Source organism: Cimex lectularius, unplaced genomic scaffold (genome assembly GCF_000648675.2).
Source record: "Cimex lectularius strain Harlan isolate CLEC.00 unplaced genomic scaffold, Clec_2.1 scaffold103, whole genome shotgun sequence".
Taxonomy (NCBI): domain Eukaryota; kingdom Metazoa; phylum Arthropoda; class Insecta; order Hemiptera; family Cimicidae; genus Cimex; species Cimex lectularius.
The window spans coordinates 403,089-423,952 of record NW_019392691.1 but is presented as its reverse complement, the minus strand read 5'-3'; the positions used below and the strand labels follow the sequence as shown (position 1 = coordinate 423,952).

Genomic DNA, 20,864 nt, shown 5'->3' with positions numbered 1-20,864 from the left:
ATATTTTACCACAGTTGCCATGGATAAATATTTTTTACAAGCTGATACGCCTATAATAAAGAAATGCGATATTATAAACTTCAGCCTTCGACGAAAACAGAAGGCATATTTAGGCAGTTATTGTCATCAAGTAATCAACTTGACTGTAGACTTCGTGTCTATCGATATATTAATTAAAGGTAAATATCGGGGGGGGGGGGAGCAAACGTTTGACCTAAATTACTCCCCGGCATGGTACACCCGAATTAACCTCGTTTTCCCTCTAATAATGTATTCCTGATATTTTTCTTTCATAAAATTCCAACATGGAATTAATGTGCAATTTGCATGAGTTTTTTTAATTAGAAAATACCTTTTGGGGCATTCACAAATATTACAATAAGAACAATAAAGGTCAGGCTTTATCTAAGGTAAAACATTCTGAAAACCTTAAAACCAATGTTACTACTCAGCATACATAGACTAACGTAAACACTGACGGTTTGTCTTTTTTTCATTTAAAAGCTTCTTCTCTGTTCTGAACAACAAAAAGCTAGATCGCCACGACTTTGGCATGATGGATTCATTGTTAGTAAAACATGACACATTTGACTCTCGGTTGCTTCAAAATTTCTATTTCCAGATCCCATTGGAGCTAACTGTTACGAATGTACCAAGGAGCAATTGTAAAAAAGTATGAATTGGGACTCTTTCATTTTTTATGTAGTTTGTTCATGTAAGTCGATTTATTTTTTTCGACCTCGTTTTCGTTGAAACTAGATTTTTGGAAAGAAAGACAAGCACTGAGTTATTAAAATCCGTCCAATAGAACCGGAGATACGATTTTTTGAAAATAGCCGGAATGCTGTTCCGGTGCGTTAGGTCGAAACCACTTTATTTTCTTTCTACTGCAAATATTTTGAAGAGGAGTGGAAAATCGGCCAAAGTAGAGAGAAAAATCTGATAGCTTACTAAATTTCCTTCCATATACTATAAATTTTGTATTTTGTTTTTCCATAGGACATAATTCTTATCCCACCTCCTTTCCCAACCGGAGTTGGGACCAGCCAAAGAAGAGTTAATAATTAATCATAACTATTGCTATCTGGGAATAGAAAGGTTAAATAGCAAATCAAAGGAATGTAAAAACTAACGCTGTTTATTTTTCGTTTTCAGACACTTGTTGGGACAAGCCTTTTCTTATCTGGGTTAAAAATATGCGAAAAACTCAAAATTCAATTTTTTAAAACTCAAACTGTAATTTCTTATAAAACGGAAGAAAAAAAACCTCATGAAAATATTACAACTGTTCGAAATGTCCACCCTGTTGAAAATATGCAAGCCCCCGATCGCCTCAACCATACATCGCACACACCACGGCTTCCCTGTCAAGAGACACAAAATACGAAATTTATGGGATTTGGCAGGAAATTTATTTTCTCTCTATTTTGGCCGATTTTCCACTTCTCTTCAAAATATTTACAATAGAAGGCAAAATAAAGTGGTTCCGACCTAACGCACTAGAACAGCATTCCGGCTATTTTCAAAAAATCGTATCTCCGCTTCTATTGGACCGATTTTAATAACTCAGCGCTCATCTTTTTCGCCAAAAATCTAGTTTCAACGAAAACATGTGAAAATGGGGGTTCTCATTTAATATTAATAATATGAATTCGACTTATGTCGAATCGGGGTCGAAAAAAATAAATCCACCTTACATGAACAAACTACATGAATAATGAAGGGGAGTCTCAATTCATACTTTTTTCCTATTAGCTTGTGCATATATATATCGAAATTGTCAGTGCGCATTTGTTTTTTAATATAAATCCGATTTTCCTGGGGAAGCTGAAACGCGCTTGCAGCCAACCATCGCCTACAGTCACGTTAATAGTCAGTAACGATCAAATGACGTGATTTCAGACACGAGCCCCTATTTAACAATAAGTTATAAATCGTGTTGTATAGACATCAATTTTGCCGTTATCGAATTTCACGGTTGCATTAAATCTAAACCCTCGGGGAATCTGAGTCCAACCTAGGGCCGAAACACGTTTGAGAGTTAACAAAAAACGAATTACTTAAAACTGAAATTAAGGGACAAATTAAATGAAACCAAGCCCGTACACGTAAACTGTACAAGTAAAGTTTTCAATCAAGTATTTTGGTATTGTTTCTTGAACTAGGCACGCTGGAAAATACTTGGGAAAAAATATGAGACGTGTATTGGCAAATAGAGGCCAGATATGTGATACTCATATAGTAATTATCGAAGAAATCGAAGTTACCAGATTGATGTGAAGATTTGATTGTGCTTAAATAGCCTTGTGCACTGCCTCCATCATATGGACATATACTCTTCATACGGGCTCGGTTCAGCCTTTTTATTACCTTTCATGCCTTGATGGAGAAAGCCATGTGTTATACCTTTTAAGAACGGCACAAGCTATGTTTGGCAAAGTTTTAATACTTTCTTCCTTTTGTAACTACTTTTCGGAACTGCGGAGTCGACGGTCGAAGAAGAGTTACGAAACTGGATGGCCTGCTATGTCATCTGGAGGGGGGGGCCTTTATCGGGCCGGAAAATACTGCGGAAAACCAAGTAAGCCAAGAGAGAAAATGCGAGGAAATCCTTTTCCAATGGTAATTAACGGGACATGTGTAGTCGAAGATTCACATTCTTCGTCCCTTTTGAACAAGCTAAATTAGTTCAGAAAGAATATAAGCTTAATATTTTTTATAAATTGTGAGATCAGGTGGCGACGACCGGCAGGTGACGGAGCACATGCCACGTGTTAACATATGTGAAACGGTGAATTACAATGTAGTACAGGTACTCGGGCGGACGGACCAAGAAGAGGATGAACACCGCTCGAAGTAAATAATTTTTTAAAACCCTTTAACGTTCATTACGGTACGGTCATATCGTGAAAAGTTTGTAAAAAAATTTGTGAAATAGTGGTGATATGTTTACAAGGCGATATTGTGATCGAATGTCGGAAGATAAATAAATACTCCTAACATACCTTAAGGAACAAATGCGTTGAAATATATATTTACCTGAAAAAATTACACATAAAATTAAATATAATATAAAATACATATAAAAAAGTTTTCAACAATAGCAAATTTTGTGCTGGAAAGTACATTTAAAAAATGCTGCTTCATCAAAGGCCAATTTTTATACGCTTATAGTTTTTGTCTTAAAAAATTATCCTCTGCAAATAAATAAGAGATAATATTTTTTACAGGCAAAATGCAACAGACATTGGACACACAAAAAGCAGACAAGAGTTCTCATTGCATTTATCCTCCCCTGCAGTCGGTTACCACCAGAATCTTCCAGATGTAGATTTCCCTCTCGATAAGCAAGGTGGTAGGATTTTATTTGTGTATTTTACGTTTTATGTAAAACTATAAATCATATCAAGGTCTTCTCTTCCATAAAGTTTGGTTCAAATGGATCAATTATGCGTTGGTGCAAAAAATGAGTCTGTTCTGTAGTTGGATATCTGCTCATCTTGGTCTGCCTGGCCTCGCTGGTTGTTTCTCTCTGTACACTCTAAATGATAAAATTCACTAAAATCAGGTTGAATAGGCGGACAAAGGTGAGCTTAAAAAAACAACAACTACAAATTCAACATCCCGAAGACCTAATCAAACTATCGCACATCTATTGAATTGTAAAATGTTTATATGTATACATATATACGTATATATATACATATATATATATATATATATATTTCAATTCAATAACTGTATGGATATACATATATAAATATATACAACTGGGATGTAACTGTTGCACTGTAGTTACATCCTCTTCATGCCAATTAATTCATTCATATCCATTATTTTGTTTTAAAAAAGGTATATTTTTTAAATATAGGCCCACCAAAGGTTTTCGAATTTTTTTGAAAAATTTGAAACGACTTATCCGATCCACAGGATTGGAAAGTCTATAAACTCACGTCACGGACCAAACTTGTTCTGAGAAAAAATATTAAAGTTGGCGATATAAAACAACACGGTGTAAGAGGCTTTCATTGATTTCTCACTTATAATGACATGATAAGAAATCACGTTATTTGGATAGGCTGAAAGGAGAGATAATCAGCTTTCCAGCGGTTGTAATAACCCTGGATTTGGATAAAATTCAGAGGAGTTATGAAATTTTTAAGTGGAACAATGGACATCGGTGAAAAAAATGAACCTGGCGAATCGAACCTACAATTTGTTTTTTTCTATAAAAATATGGGAAAGGGTGCTTAAAACGGTTTCCTATTTGCTTTTTCAACAAAAATTTGATAGAACCTCGAATAAGGCCTAAAACCATCTCCTCAATATGTCTCTCACAAAACTATTTACAACAAATGAAGTATCCTATGTCCTAAGCCATTTAGCACTAAAGACTGGAAATTTTCTCTTATCCAAAGCCAAAAAACCTAATAACCTTCCATTACCCTAACGACCAATTCTAGGATCTTGCCTATAGTGTCCACTCAAGGCTACTAACTCAAGAAAGCTACTGGAAATTTTCCCTTATCCAAAGCCAAAAAACCTAATAACCTTCCATTACCCTAACGACCAATTCTAGGATCTTGCCTATAGTGTCCTCACGATACTCAAGGCTACTAACTCAAGAAAGCCCTCCTGCAGCTATATCCTAAAATCCTTCTTAGCGGAGATACATTCAGCCATAACCATAGGTCCGTACTGATACAAAGATACTCCTAAGAGGATCCTGATGATACCGCCATCCTTTGCTCTCATTAAGATTCCGTCATCTCAATCAGAAACCAGACCTAGGTCCTTTGTCTAGTAGTTGAAGAGGTTAAAGATGGCAATAAACTTACAAAACTGTGAACATAAAAGGTCCAGCAACGTAAAATAATTCCTGTCGTATAATTCAAGAGAGTCAACTACCCGTTGTGTGTCGCAGACGAGAGTCAAACCATTTTACAATACTTCTTTCGCACTATTCTCAATTAAAAACCATAGGCTACGGGATTCAGAAATCACTCGCCTACCGCATCTTTCTAAACCGTATATATAAAGCACAAATTAAAAGGGACTCAACAGTCATCCCTGTTTAGCAACGCTATTTACATTAAATTATTTTCTCCCCTCCCTTAAAATTAACCTCTTGGTAGAAGGTGGTGCTGGTTTGATTGTTAGCATGAGTACTTTTTCTTCGCTGCGACACACAAGGAATTATCTACTTGGATCACCAACCTTCGAGAGAAATTAAGAAAATGCTTAGATACCAGTGATCATCATTAAATCATAAAGCCTGAGCGGGAAATGACAATAAACTTACAAAAATGTGAACATGACACTTTCACCTTGGAAGAATAACGACGGCTCCAGTTTACTACAATAGTATCCATCTCCCCACTATGTAATGTTACTACCTAGGGCGCATTGACAAACGACTTACACGAAGCCACACACGAACTCAAAAGACTGCTGGGCAATCGATAAAAACTGACTCTACAAACCAAACTTCTCATTTATATTACAATTGGACATACAGCACTACAGGGTTCAACCAAACGATTGTATACATACAATCTCACCATTCATAATAACCCTAATAGCCATGCTGTCCTTGAAGTAGCCACAAGGAGCTGCAAGAAGTTTCAAAAACACATATCCGTTCCCACAAACCCTCATGTTAGAAACATTTCCTCCAGCGCTTTTTCAAATTAATCCTACCCGATTATTGAAGCCTTATTTCTCGGCCAGCTAAGTGCTAGTGATTAAAGGCAAAGGAGGCTTAGTAATAAGTTTCTTCTGTTTTATATTTTCAATTTAGTTCATTTTGCTCCTTTGGCCCATTGGTAAGAACGCTTGGAAACACTGTCTATTACTGTTCGACCTCGTATCACAAGAAGAAGAAAATAAAGGTTCCAGCCCAAGTCAACAGCCTCTGCCAAATTTCAAAACCAATTCGATTATTTGTGTTAATAAAGGATGCACCTCTATCAAAAAGTGTTAGACGATTAAAGAAAGACTGCCTATAGCATTTAAATTAACAATAATCCAACCACCTTTTAAAATTATTACTGTTATTAATAATAACAATGAGAAGAAACTCGGATCGGCTATCAACCAGAGAACTTTTTTGCTGAAATGCAGACAACACAAGGCCGTGAAGATGATCTCAATAAAGATGGAAACGTTGGCACGACAAAGAAAATGTTTTTCTGAAACCTACATCACACCAAACCGCATCTCACGATTTCTGAATAATTATCGATTAACGGTCACTAATCACCACACATTTCCACACGAGAAGAACGAAGAACATGGGATTCTATGAACAAATTTCAACTACATATGGACACGCAGCTAAAGGTACTCTGAAGGACATTGCCAACAATGAGAAGAAACTCGCATCGGCTATCAACCAGAGAACTTTTTTGCTGAAATGCAGACAACACAAGGCCTTGAAGATGATCTCTATAAAGATCGAAACGTCGATAAAGAAAATGTTTTTCTGAAACCTACATCAACCAGACCGCATCTCACGATTTCTGAATAGTTCAACAGTCCAGCATTTTTCAGTCTTAGAGAACGGCCGAGTTTGTTTTAGAATTGTAATATGATGGCGTATCACAGACTGATTTATTCAGCAATAAAACATCTTCAAAGACCAGTAGTGCATGATTCCTTTTTGACGTCACAATTCTTCATACTGCCTCCTTTGCTTCGTGGACCGTAAGTGGACCAGCGGCTAGCTCAAACAGCAATTATCCAATTATTTCTTTACGGTCATTATGGGTTAGAAAAGAAGGTAAAATTAAAATCTCGACATTAGGGGTAAAGGATTACAACACAATAAAAAACTGTGCCTAAATAACAACGAAAACTTCTAATTAGTAAAGTTTTGCTCAGTCCGGGCAGGGGTTTCGGTTCAATTATCAGTCTTGAACTTTCGGTATTATTTTTTTTCTCGGTTTTATCTCAACAGATAAAATGCCCATCAGCGTGTTTTATGGATTCACTCATAATTTTTGGCCATTAGCATGTAATTTATATCATGCAGGAGGGCTAACGTCCGACAACCAACTATGTCGCGGACGTGGGATCAAACAACTTAACAATGCTTTTGTTATATTATGTTCAATCAAAATTCTACGGACTATGCCGGGATTCGAACCCAGAACCGGATAGTGTGGCGAAAACGATTCGGACACTCGATCTTTTTTTTTTGCAGTTATAAAATTCGTTGTTGGGATATGTTATAATATATATTAATTACTTTGTTAAAACTTCTAGGATGCCATGTGTAACTTTTCATCTGGATATCAGGGAACTGGAGTATGCTAACGGTACATAAGGAAGTTTTTGATGGAATATGAAATTTATAGGTAAGCTTGCATATACCAGACAGGCGTGCATTTCTCAAGCTAACGCCTGCAATTCACGGCTGTAACAATCAATTGTTTAAAAAATGTATAGTAAGATTTTTTAAAAGGAAGTCCCGTTCCACAGTCCAACGTTAACTTCAGATTTAAGCATGATTTCTATACAATAATATTTTATAAAAAAGTATTACAGTTGTTAGAAATTAATGTTTTGTTTGTTTTCTGATGATATTAAGTAATTTTGATTTTACTTCTCCGATCGAGACATTTAATCATAGTTGAAATGAGGCCATTTTATCAAAGAAAGCAACTGTATTGAATTTGGAATTCTGATCAAGTAATTAAGGATTTTAGTTGAGATAAAAAAGTCATTATCACGAGCGGGATTCGAACCCACGATCTTCGGTGGGGTTGAGATGGGAAGTTAGTGTCCGAGTGGATCGAGGTCACGATAGCTCAAGTGGTAGAGCAGTGGTGTATCTAGCCGAAGATCGTGGGTTCGAATCCCGCTCGTGACTTTTTTATCTCAATTAAAAACCTTAATTAATTGAAAGATATTAAATGGTCAAGCTGACCACGAAAACTAGTGAATACTTCAAGAGTAAATTTATCCAAAATAATTTCAACTAACATTTAAATAAAATAGAGCGAGTGAGAAACTGTTAAAACAAAATAAAATAAAGAATAAGGGAAGAAATCACATTAAAAACATCAATTCAAAGAACCATCTTCCTTTCAAAAGTAATCGGAAAATAAATTAATGGGTTTTTCCTTCCGTTTTTTTATCGACCGAGTTATTTTGACAGAAGATTTTTAATTAGTTCATTTACATTCTACAGGTGACCAAAAATCAGATAGACGTTAGAGTTTCCAAGGGTCAAACCTACGCCACGATGGAATCCGAAGGTGAAACCGCAAAAGGTAATTAATTATCTTAACTTATTAGTAGTCAAACACTGAAAAGTAATATATAATAGTAAAGCAATAAATTTTTCAAAACACCAGTCGATATGGTGTATGGCGTCAATTGTAAAGAAGTTCGCCCATGGTCGTTCCCAAGCATTTCTGTCCGCCTCATGTCGCTGTTTCGGTCTCTAAGACAAATTTTGACATTTAGACATCTTCAGCGACTGGACGATCTCTTACACCACTCTAGATATTCTGGCACAACACATTAGTAAAACCATGTATCAAGCTCCCTATGATGCAAAACTAATCAAATCACCAAAAACACACCAAGAAAAGTGCGACGTTTTTGCCGAAATTTTAGATCTCGATCCATTCTTCACGCTTACAAAACAGAATCTCTACTACAGCTCAGGCCTTTCAGCAATTCTTCACTACACGAGTCGAGACCAAATGAGAAATTTCATATATATCGTCCCGAACATGAAAACCGCTTGTCATGGAAAAATAGTGCTTCCCCTTGTAAAGCCTTACCTCGTAAAGTTCTAGTTTTTTTTTAAAAATAAACTGTTATAAAATATTAATGACTGACGACCACTGTTTTAACCATTGTAAGTAGTGAAGAAACAACGATAACCATGTTGATCTAAAAATGTAAGAAATATTTGTTCTATGTATAGGCGTTAACTCATCTGAAGATGGATTAAAATAAATCCGAAACGTGTGGATAAAAACTGGTTGTGGTTTTTTTGAGATGACCTATTATCCCACCTTCAAGAAGGAAAAATCATAAGTTCTAGTTTTTCTTTCTTTTAATTCGATAATGCTCGCCAAACAGAAGGAAGCACTCTCATGTTATTGTGATGAAAACCCTAACAAGCAAACTGACGATCATTGCGGATAAGGCCAATATGTCTTAAAACCCATATTGTCAAAAATATTCGAACACGTCTTACTTTAAAACACACTAATAGAGCTCAATTCACTTCTGCCAGACGCACAAGTGGGTTTTAGGCAATATCACATCTGCACTAGGAAGTCGATGCCATCCCAAAAACCTACGAGGGAAGAAGGTATGCCTAGGAAAAGCATTGAAAACTGGAAACTCGGCTAAAAAATATTAAATAGGTATTTTTTGGTTTTTCAATAACGTTGTCTATTTAAGAGATATTCAGCAAGGCCATCTAAAAAGGACACCTTGTACAAAATGCAAGATGCTGAAGATGGTGAAATGCCGAAACGCGTTTGAAACGACCAAAACAGAAATTCCTCGCCCCACAGTTCTTAGAAAGAAATTTTAGTTTATTGTGTACTGATTGGATTTTCTTTTTTTTTTATTCAATTGCTTTTTGTTCTGCCTACTATTGATTCAGTCGCTCCGTTATTTCGGATCATGTTAATAATTTCAACATCTATCGATTCACGGCCGTTCGTGCCGGCACTGTCTCTTTTTCTGGAATGGAAAAACACAGGGATACAAATTACGAATCGATTTATCTTTATTTCGTTAAAAGGATTTCAAATGGAATCCGCCTTTTGTAGAAACGAATGGCCAGGTCAATTGGAGACTCCCGAATGAGCTCATGCAGTCCATTTTTTTTGTATAATTAGCTAAAAGAATATCAACGCTGTTTTGAAACTGTATTCAGTCACGCTCGGGCTATTTCCCTCGTCAGTATTGATCTCAGTTTATAGAATTGATCTTCTAAATGCAAATTATTCCTAATTCTGATGCATATAAAATCTAGTTTTTAGGTTGCATTTAGCATCACATTACTGCTATACGTCGTCGATACGGAAATCGATTATTAGCCGATACTAATTGTTTTAATCAAATTCCATTGAAATTGCCATGTGCGTTAAGGCGAATAAACCACAAAGGTACAACAATAGCTCATCGCTTAACTTGAAATTAATTGGATTTAACGAGAGTTGAAGCCGTTGGTCCCTTCCAGCGCGCGTTTGCATGGAAGGAATCGTGGATCGCATACATATGTTCTAAGTTCTTAGATTCAAATCCACCTCCCTTCAAGTACGATTGAATAAACAATAAGCACGACTTGAGTTGCGCCGAATTCGAAAAGAGAAGAATTAAACTGATGAACACGTGGCCTAGAATCGATGAACAATACTTTCAAATTCAAAGGTTAAAGTTCAATGCCTAGACGTATTGAAAAAAAGATAATTCAGCGCGTTGAAATAAAAGGAAAAAATGATAAATCGAAATTCTTTAAGTGAATCGTTAATGAAAAGCAAATTACACATAATTACTCTTTCACGCCTTTAGGTTTGATCTGCATTATCGTTTTTTGAATTGGTCAGCGCATAGAAAATGAATTAAAAAAATATTTAGAACTTTTAAGATAACGAAAAATGAAAATTTTACTAATTATCACCAAAATTATTAATTACATTTTTTTTCAACAACCATGTCACTTATTGGGTCAATCTACACTGCTGGTATCTATTGTGCATCACTCAAACTCGTTATGCGCTATCTTCAGTGAGAAAATCTGTTTAGTTACTGACATCCTCAGTGAAGATTGAGCAAAATAGTGCCAGTTCAACATAGTTCCCCTACGCGCCGACCAACGCCCACCGTCAAAAATAAAGATAATCCATAATTTCAATTAATTATTCTTTTTATCTAAGATCTTGTTTGAGATGAAAAAGTGACACGAGCGGGATCGAACCCACGACTTTCGGCTAGCCGTGTAGCTACATACCCGAAAGTCTAGAGTTCGAATCCCATTCGTGGCTTTTTCATCTCAACCAAGACCTTAGACAAAAAGAATAATTAATTATAATAATTAATATGATCAATTATGTTTGCTAAACATATATGGATTATTCATAAAGGAAAATAAGAAGGAGAATAGAAGCGAAAAAGAAGGCCATAATTACAACAGCTTATGCCTTCTGGAATTGTCCTAAAAACAACGGAATAAAGAATAATGGAAAATAATAATGAATAAAAAGACCACAACTACAACCCACATCTTCAAAAATTATGCGTAAAATCATAGAAAAAGGACCATAATTACAACAAACTATGACTTTTACATTGGGCTAAGAATACACTGGAGAAAAGCCTATAATAAAAAATAAGAAAGATAATCAAAGGGAAAAAAGAGGATCGTTATCACAACAATCTAATTAAAACCATACAAAACTTCTGAAATTGTCCTAAAATCACAATCTTCAAGATTATCCATAACAGAAAATTAGGGGATAATAAAAAATAAAACCATACAAATAAGACCATAATTCCAACAACCTTTGAATTTTGAAATTGGCCTAATAGCAAAACAACAATGTTATTATTATTATTGTTATTGTTATTTTAATTTTTTTTAACGAGAGTTCGCAACAGCAGAGGTCATATAAACCCTCAGGGTGCCGGTGTTTTTGAAAAAAATCCCATTTGTAAGTATGTCGGGCTCGAATGCAAGGCCGCTGGATTCGAACCCGGGACCTTTACCTTACAACATACGACTTTTGAAATTGGTCTAAAAACAACATACCAAATATTATATAGTAAGGGGGTAATAAAAAATAGACAATAATTACAACACCTTAATTAAAACACCATAAAACTTTTAAAATTAATCTACAAAACCTGTAATGATTATCCATTATAGAAAATAAGATGGGTAATAAAAAAAAAGAAAACGACAATAACAATAACCTATGATTTCATTTAAAAAAAATCACACTAAATATTATCCATAATGAAAAATAAGAAGAAATAAAGGGGAAAAAGAAGACCATAATTACATCAACTTATGATTTCTGAAATTGGTGTAAAACAACACACTAATTATTATGCGTAAGAAAAAGCATAACAAAGAAAAATATTGTCTGGGTACCAGGACACGTCGGGCTGGAGGGCAACGAACGTGCAGACGAAGCAGCAAAAGCTGGGACGTCCCGCCCTCCAGACCAAGTTACCGCGATCCGGCCCGGTGACGCTGTGCGAGCAGTAAAGAACNCACCACACATAAAAATTATACAATTTATCATAAAATATGAATAAAAATTTAGTAAAAAAATTAGAATTTTATTTACAAACGAATAAACCCGAATACTATTTTGTTAGGAAAAAACTGGAACCGTGTACAAATAAGTGGTCAAATAAATATGGATAACTTTGGCTGCGGACAAACGTTCACCGAGCGACATTTAGAACTTATATAATTTTTGTTTTATATATAGTTGTTGTTTGCTTAACTGTCCGTTTTACGGAGACTCGGATTGGGAATGACAGATTGGGGCCTCGATGAATCCATGGGAACCTGAAACGTACAGAATAAAGAACTATTTATGCCATGGAACACTGTTTTCTTTTCCACACTAACCATGAAAATAAAATTTCATATAACCGAGTAAATTAATAAATCTCGGTTTGTATGGTTATCGAAATGCTGTATTTTAGCTTGGATCCAAATAGAAAATGGGCAAATTTACCATTCCGGGCCACGCACCTCTCCGAGTACAAACAATCCCATAAAAAACTGCATAATGTACGACCCGGGATCACGCGACGTAGGGGTCCCTGCGTGCATTTACCGAATCTGAATAATGCACCTTTGAAAGTTGTTTTCCCGGCTAGTTGGGAGCTCTATTATGCATTCGTGGGATCGATGTGCTACAGAATACCGCCCATATCAATATTCCAGATGATACGTGATATCGCCGGATAGGAGGCGACCATCCGTGTGATTTCCGCTGTGTGGGACGAACTTCAAACATGCTTAACCTCCCTCGTTAATACATTTCTGTAATCTCCTTTGCTTGAATTTTCCAACCCGGCTTAAGAATAAAAGGGGGGAAAATCCAATAAGCCAGTGAACAAAAATTTAGCCCCGAGACGTTAAAAAGGGAAGCGCACTTTATTTCTAAAGGCTCTTTTATTTCACAAAAGATGAAATCATCTCTTTTCATCTTTCACAAAGGTCCCATAGGAACACCTCAGCCCTGGAGATGCCGACATTACCCGATCAGGGAACTCAAGATCAATGCAGCAACTTATCCGGCGTGAACAAACCAAACTGGGGATTACACAAATTAACAATAATGATTTTCAAATAAAAAATTATGAAGCTGAATTACGAATAATTGTAAACTACAGTGATATGGAACCTGAGAAAAATTACTATCGGAATCAGTTTATTCCTTTACAGAAATTAGCCTTTCCGAAATGATTTAATCGACACCAAGAATGTTGCCTTAAAAAAATGGACTAGAGTGAAAAACGAAAAGTACCTAAAATAAAGACCACCACGGATTCAACATTGTTCAGGAAAATGGACAGATTGGTAATTTATAAAAAAATGACCAGTCGAGAAACACCGCTTATTTTTATCGTACATACAATGGGAAAGAGAATATATCAAGTGTTCGTTCTACCATGCTAAATTTCCCCAAACGAGTCAATAACATTAAGTGAGTTTATGCGACTTTACAAAACTTTATGTATTTCATTCCATTAGATTTCGTGGTCCGATTGACCAAATAATCTTTTTAATTAATTAATTATTATGTAAGGTATTGGTTGAGATAAAAACGTCAGTGTCACGAGTGGGATTCGAACCCACCACCTGCAGAAAAATACGCTACTGCTCTAACCAACCACTTGAGCTATCGTGACTTCGATCCACTCGGACACTCTCTCCCCATCTCATCCTGCCTTTCGAATTTGAAAAATGGCAAAAGGAGGGAAAATTCGAGAGGTGAGGTAGAGATGGGTAGTTAGTGCCCGAGAGGATCGAAGTCACGATAGCTCAAGTTAGAGCAGCGGCCTAATCAGCCGAGGCTCGTGGGTTCGAATCCCGCTCGTGACACTAACTTTCTCATTTCAACCAATACCTTACATAAAGATTAGTTAATTGAAAGAAGTTAATTTTATTTTTTTATTGAAAGTACTTTTATGGATAGTTTCGTAAGGTGTAGAAATATTACTTTTCTGGCATTGGGCACTGAAGAAGAGGTGAATCCAAAACCTCTAAAACCTGTGGCAGCATAACAAGCTAAGATCTTCAGTGCCTGGCACAAAGGAATTTTAACCATCAGACAAACTGGACTGAAGAGGATATGTAAAACCAAATAAAAGCAAATATAATTGGGATTATATGATCAAAAATAGACTCTTCCATCGGTTCACAATAGACAAAAGCATAAATCGACGACCTCTAGTTGTGCGTGGTATTGTAAACTCAAGGCAAAAATAATCGTAGCCAAAAATTGAGAAATACATTGCTATAGTTAAACAGAAGACATAGAGTGAGTGAGATTGAGAAAAAAGTGATAGGGTTGTATATCGATCATTGGTATTCAACGATGACCCCATTTGTAGGTTATGCAATGCAACCTCTCACTGGAGACATAATCTAGCGTGTTGAACTGACACTGGAAACTTACTGCGTTCGTTTACGCTCGAGGTACTCGCAGACCCACTAAGGTTATCAAGAAGACCCGAAAAATAATGACACTAATAACAGTCAATCATCCACTCATTCTTAAAAGATGCCAATTGAACTGAACTAAAGAACAAGGTAAAGTAGAAAAAGCTAGGAGATTACCGTACTTTGGGATACCAAACCCCTCGCTTCTTGGTTGTCATCAACTCGGCCTTTACGTCAGGCACGTCCTTTTAATAGTATTACGATTGGTAAAACTGACATTTTGAGAAAAACGGAGAATAGTTTTATGTCTAAACAAGTATGACAGCATAAAAAGTCAGACGTAGAAGTGTCGTAAAGTGCAAACAAGTGACATCAAAGTAAACTACTTTTCTTATTTACAAAGGAACCATTTTCAAGAGATTTTATTCGTAGACCAAACTTTTAATATTTAGGACAAATTATAGGCAGCGAAGGAAATGGTAAATTGCGGAGATTGAGAAGTGCAAGACAGCTAATGAGCAATGAAAATTGGTTGCCATTTTACCAACCGTTATTGAAACATACCAAGAAGATCCTTGGTTCAACTCGCCTACAATCTACAATGCCATTTTGCGAATCACACATTTTCCCACGAAATGGAAGCCCACCGACGCAAACCAACCGAAACTTAAAAGATCCTGGAATTATCAGCTAATTAGCCCCAATTTCCCAAATATTTGGAAAGCTTATGCTCCCTACTATGTAAGCACTTAATCACTGGTGTGCTGTGGTACGTCAAGAACGAAAAATCCGTGCTAGAAGTAAGATGTAGTAAAGAATGCCCTCACTACAAACCACTATGGAAACACAACAACCCTACCCTGGCGGAATATGAGGTAGCTCTCGATCTTGACGACTTAAGTGTAAACGAACATAAAACATAACTTCGGATTGAAATCATCATAGTGTTGTTCTTATTATTATTGTTGTTGTAATTATTTCATTATAAATTGTTGTTAAGACTCGCTGGGCAGCATGGTTACTTACTCTGCTAGCCTAAGGAAAGGACAAGAATATAAGGTTATCAATCAATCATTATTCTTTACAACATTCAATTAATTAAGGTTTTAAGTTGAGATAAAAAAGTCAGTGTCACGAGGGGGATTCGAACCCACGACCTTCGGCTTGATACGCCGCTACTCTACCACTTAGCTATCGTGACTTCGATCCCCTCGGGCACTAACTTCCCATCTCAAGCACACCTTTTGAATTTTCCCTCCTTTTTGCCATTTTTCAAATGTCGTGTAATCGGATTGGATTCTCGGCGTCAAATAAAATGACCACGGAGAGCTTTAGTGAAGTGTACTTCATTTCAATTCATTAAATTCACTATTTTTCGTGGTCCGCTTGACCAATTAATAACATTCAATTAATTGGTTAAGCGGACCACGAAAAATTATGAATTCTTTACAACTTTGAAGATTGGTTGTATCCAAAAATAATACGAACAAAGTGAATGCAATAAAAAAGGAATTCCTAAAGAAGTACCCTGAGATAAATATTATAAAAGTTGCCAAATTCGCAAACAAGTAAAGAAATGAAGGAGATAGAAAAAATTTATAAAAGAATCGTCGTGGTATGCCGACAAAAAGGGATGCCAAGTCAGCAGCACCAACGAAGCACGAAAAACGAAAAGTTGGGAATCACAGTGAGGAATTGACGGCCTGGTACCGCTTCAAGGAAGAATAGATAAATTATATTTGTGTCAGATCTGTTTTTATTATTCATTCAATACAGTTCATTCTAGTGATACAGTGGAAGACAGATTTATGAAATATTATTTTGAATATGAAACTGAAAGTTGTTATACTATACGAAGTTATAAGTTTGCAATGATTTCAGGCTGTTTCCATCCAATGGTTGTTTTCTCTAAGCAAACTGGTGACTCGTCAAAAATAATGGATCATTTTCCATTTCAGTGCATCCCACTGCGAGGAACGTGGGCGATTCTGTCAATTCCGTCACCGTCGAAAATTGGACCTCCCCACGGAAGAGTGCCAGAGTCTTATTCAAAGACGATCCATCGATCAGGACGTACGAAGAGGTAAACTCGGTGTCTAAACAGTATCGACAACTGTTGAAAAGCCACTTGCAAAGAATGAAAGACATAAAAGCCGTTCTGAAAATCAGTAGGGAATACGACCAAGACGTTATGAAGAAGAAGATGAAATACAGAAACCAAATACTGAAAAAAAGAAAGAAAGACATGGCTACCTACGAGAACAAATTTAGTCAACACGAATAAAACATTGTTGAAAAATTGCTTTTGTTTTATGTTTTACGATGTATAAAGTGAAATAGATCTATTTTGTTCTTAAAGTTACGACAGATTTTTTTTGTTTTTGGAGGTTATACTTAAAAAATGTATTTTGTAATAAATGTAATGTGTTGCGATTTCAGACTACGTTCTTCGGCCCAGCGTAGTTGGAAGGGAGAATCGAGCCAGTAGTAGTAAAAAGCACAAACACCATCACAAAGGGAAGAGAACGTCTCATAAGCCGCTTTCCCGCAAGTACGACGAGTGGGACCGCCTGTTCCAGCAATTCGACAAAAGGGCCATGGAGGGCCGAACCGTGTTCAAATTCATGAGGCGCGACGACCAGGAGAATTGTATCAAGCAGATGAAGAAACTGGAAGCGCGAAGAAGAAGGGCGAGATCTAAAAGGGCCTCGTCGAAATATCCGTCACCTGAAGGTGGAAAGAATAAGGCCACATCCATCGACCAGGATTTCCTCATATCTGACAATACCCACCTGAAACTCAATAAAGTACATCGAAAAACGTAAATCCGACTAAAGTTTATGGAATTCCATCATGCACCATATAAGATTTAAGCTATTGTACCTCGGTGGGTCCTGGCATTCCATTACTTGCCCAGGTTTCAACGGTTGTGTAATTGCAAAAAAAATATTTGCTGGGGATTTTAACGAAAACACTTACTGAGGGGGTAGATGAGTCAGTTAAGTCGGCTTGAAGGAAAACACAACCGCCTACTGTGAAATGTGAACTTGACCTGACTGACATGAACTTGACCTATACTCGGACTTCAATTCCATATTTTTATTAGGCTATTAAATCCTATTAGGGTCAGGCTAGTGCGAGGTAGAGCTAGGTACAGGGCTTGCAGACAACCACACGGTATCTAGTACCTACGTGTCACTTACAGGGAAGCGATTCTAACCCAGTTCCACGTGTGCTCACTAACTCGCAGAACAACCATCCACTGTCAACTTTACTACCTACCTTTACTAACGAAGTTATCATAAAAGTCGGCAATCTATGTCCCAAAATTGTTTGTTAATCCGCGGCAATATAATGCAAATATTAAATTCACTAATTTTGTGGTCCGCTTGTCCAATAATATATAATAATTAATTAAGGTTTTTAGTTAAGATAAAAAAGTCAATGGTACGAGCGGGATTCGATCCCACAATCTTCGGCTATCACGCCGCTGCTCTACCACTTGAGCTATCGTGACCTCGATCCACTCTGACATCAACTTCCCATCTCAACCGCACCTTTTGAATTTTCCCTCCTTTTTGCCATTTTTCAAATGTCGTGTAATCGGATTGGATTCTCGACGACAAATGAAATGGCCACGGGGAGCTTTAGTGAAGTATACTTCATTTGATGGTTGAGATGGGAAGTTGGTGTCAGAGTGGATCGAGGTCACGATAGCTCAAGTGGTAGAGCAGCGGCGTATCGAGCCGAAGATCATGGGTTCGAATCCCGCTCGTGCCATTGACTTTTTTATCTCATCTAAAAACCTTAATTGCTTGTATTTTATTTTAACACGCAAGCCGATGAAATTCCTTTCTGTTCGCATAACTGTTAGGTTCCGATGACCATACTTTTCTATTTCTTCTTCTACTTCATGCCCTGGGACTTAGTCTACGGCTTTGCATTTCCAATTTATATAATCATGCACAACAGAATCAACTTGGTGATGTTTACGTCTGTTGGTCTGATTGCTGCTTTGTCTATCTGACATGAATGTCCTATGTCACATCCTATGTCCATATTTTTCCACCGAGACTGAACTAAGCTTTTCATCCAGATTTGTATTCTCTCTTGCGTGGACCTGTAGCGCGACAGTCTTCCATCACAATGTATTGAAGTTTCTTCTGCTTCTTTGCCATCTTTTTATGGTCATTGGGTCAGAAGTGCCCCCGTCAAGAAAAGTAAAATCGGCGTCCTACAATGTGGCCCGTGAAAAACTCAGATTCTTATTGCTGTCATATCACTTCCATTTTAAAGTGTTATCCCATGGGATGAATTCCTGTAAGGAACCTCCTTTATTTTCAAGAGCGTTCTGTTCATTTCCTCCTACACCTGAATAAGGTATAACTCAGCGATTGGTTTGCATTCCTAATTAATTTAATTTTTTAAATTTCATGTTACTGGCCTCTTTCCGGCCTATGTTTGAATTGAACATATATTTCGATTTCATTCTCATTCCATCGAGTTCTTCCTATTATTGACAGAGGTTTCAACGGTAGGTAAAATATGCTGCTGTTTCTGCTGGAATCCTTCAAATAAAATGTACAGAAGTTAATCAAGGAATAAAATTTGTTTCTATACATAAGATTTTGTCTTCCATTCGCGAGTTAATGCCAAAAATTGTTCGTTTATTACTTATTATTTATTATATTTTTAAATTTTATTTCGTGCAAAATTAAGATTTAGCTGCAAGATTCTTTTATAAACCAAGCAGAGAATATATTGCGGATCAAAGATGTATTTTGATCAATTCGCCCTCAACATTCGTGGACTTTCTCATCCGGTTTTGTTATTATATATTGTCCTGAAATGCAAATTGATAACACGAAATAGAATCTCCGCTTTATTTAGTTGAGATTTGTCCAAACGAAATGCTGAGAAATACAATTTTCGAGCTGGAATTGAAAATTTTCATGTAGGATTTAATAAGAATATGTAATTTTTATGGTGAGATTAAACTTTATTTAAAAGTATGAAAACGTTTTTAGATGAAAACCTGACAGAGATCTACCATCCCGATGATTTGTTTTTCAATAAGGGTAGAAAATTGGCATCACACTTTAATCATTAATCACATCAGTCATTAAAACAACGGTATAGAATTTAATTTATCTTTGATGTAAATGATGATGAAATTCGGCCAAATAGCCTTTTTTCTTTTATTTATAAGCAATTTAGTTTATTCAAAATTAAATACAAAATTTCACTGCAATGTGTCTTCTTGATTTAAGTTGTAGGTTGGTCGTTTCAATTAGTTTGGTCCCCATATTTTCACTGTTTTGATGTGTCAGACACGTTTCATCTTCTCGTCATCTTCAGTGGTGGTTTTGTGCCGGATAGGCAGACCAAAATGATTCAAAATCAAATAATACGCTCAAACTACAACAATGATTATGTATCGCATTATGTCACTGTTGTGCTATGAAGCATAAACCATACTCCCTTAAAATGGTAAAACCTAGGACACGTTAGAACTAGAATACTAGCTAGTAAAATTGCAGACTCTGGAAGTATTATGTATAGACTTGTAGCAGATATTGCCAGGAAGAACAAGAAACTGCGGAACTCGTCCTCTGTTGGTGCGAAGGCTTGTACAGGCTGAGATTCCTGCTCCTGCAAAAGGACCCAGACCTGAAGGATGTGAAGGAAATACACAGTAAGTCTTAACAAACTTACTTTGGGATCTGGTAAAACATCTCAACGCAAAGTTCTAGGTAATAATGAAGATTTCAGAATAGGCCAATATTGGTCGCGGTGCCTTTTTAACCTTAATCTTACATCCGTTCATTTAGTGGTCTATTGACCAAATTACTTCTTTCAATTAATTAATTATGTAAGGTTTTGGTTGAAATGAAAAAGTTAGTGTCACGAGCGGGATCACCCACGATCTTCCGCTCTAACCACTTGAGCAATCGTGATTTCCATTCACTGGACACCAACTCCCCATCTGGACGTACCTTTCCAATTGTCCTTCCTTTTTTCCATTTTTCAAATGTCGTGTAATCGGATTGGATTCTCGACGACAAATGAGATGGCCACGGAGAGCTTTAGTGAAGTATACTTCATTTTAAATCATTAAATTCACTGATTTCGTGGTCCGCTTGACCAATTAATATATTATAATTAATTAAGGTTTTTAGTTGAGATAAAAAAAAGTCAA

At 36.5% G+C, this 20,864-nt stretch overlaps 1 protein-coding gene across 1 annotated transcript; it reads left to right on the top strand.

Annotated features, from left to right (window-relative positions):
• Nucleotides 1-2,725: 2,725 nt before the first annotated feature.
• LOC106670434 lies at nucleotides 2,726-17,496 on the top strand. The gene is made up of 5 exons (XM_024225923.1): nucleotides 2,726-2,856; nucleotides 3,231-3,352; nucleotides 7,267-7,358; nucleotides 8,195-8,276; nucleotides 17,105-17,496. Exons 4-5 carry the CDS (start codon nucleotides 8,249-8,251, stop codon nucleotides 17,488-17,490), a joined length of 414 nt encoding a protein of 137 aa, XP_024081691.1. The 5' UTR covers nucleotides 2,726-2,856; nucleotides 3,231-3,352; nucleotides 7,267-7,358; nucleotides 8,195-8,248; the 3' UTR covers nucleotides 17,491-17,496.
• The last annotated feature ends 3,368 nt before the right edge of the window (nucleotides 17,497-20,864 follow it).

Coding starts and splice junctions, on each gene's coding strand:
- LOC106670434 (XM_024225923.1), top strand. CDS start 8,249: ATGGAATCCGAAGGTGAAACCGCAAAAG. Junction 8,277..17,104: donor CGAAGGTGAAACCGCAAAAG/GTAATTAATTAT, acceptor TTGCGATTTCAG/ACTACGTTCTTCGGCCCAGC.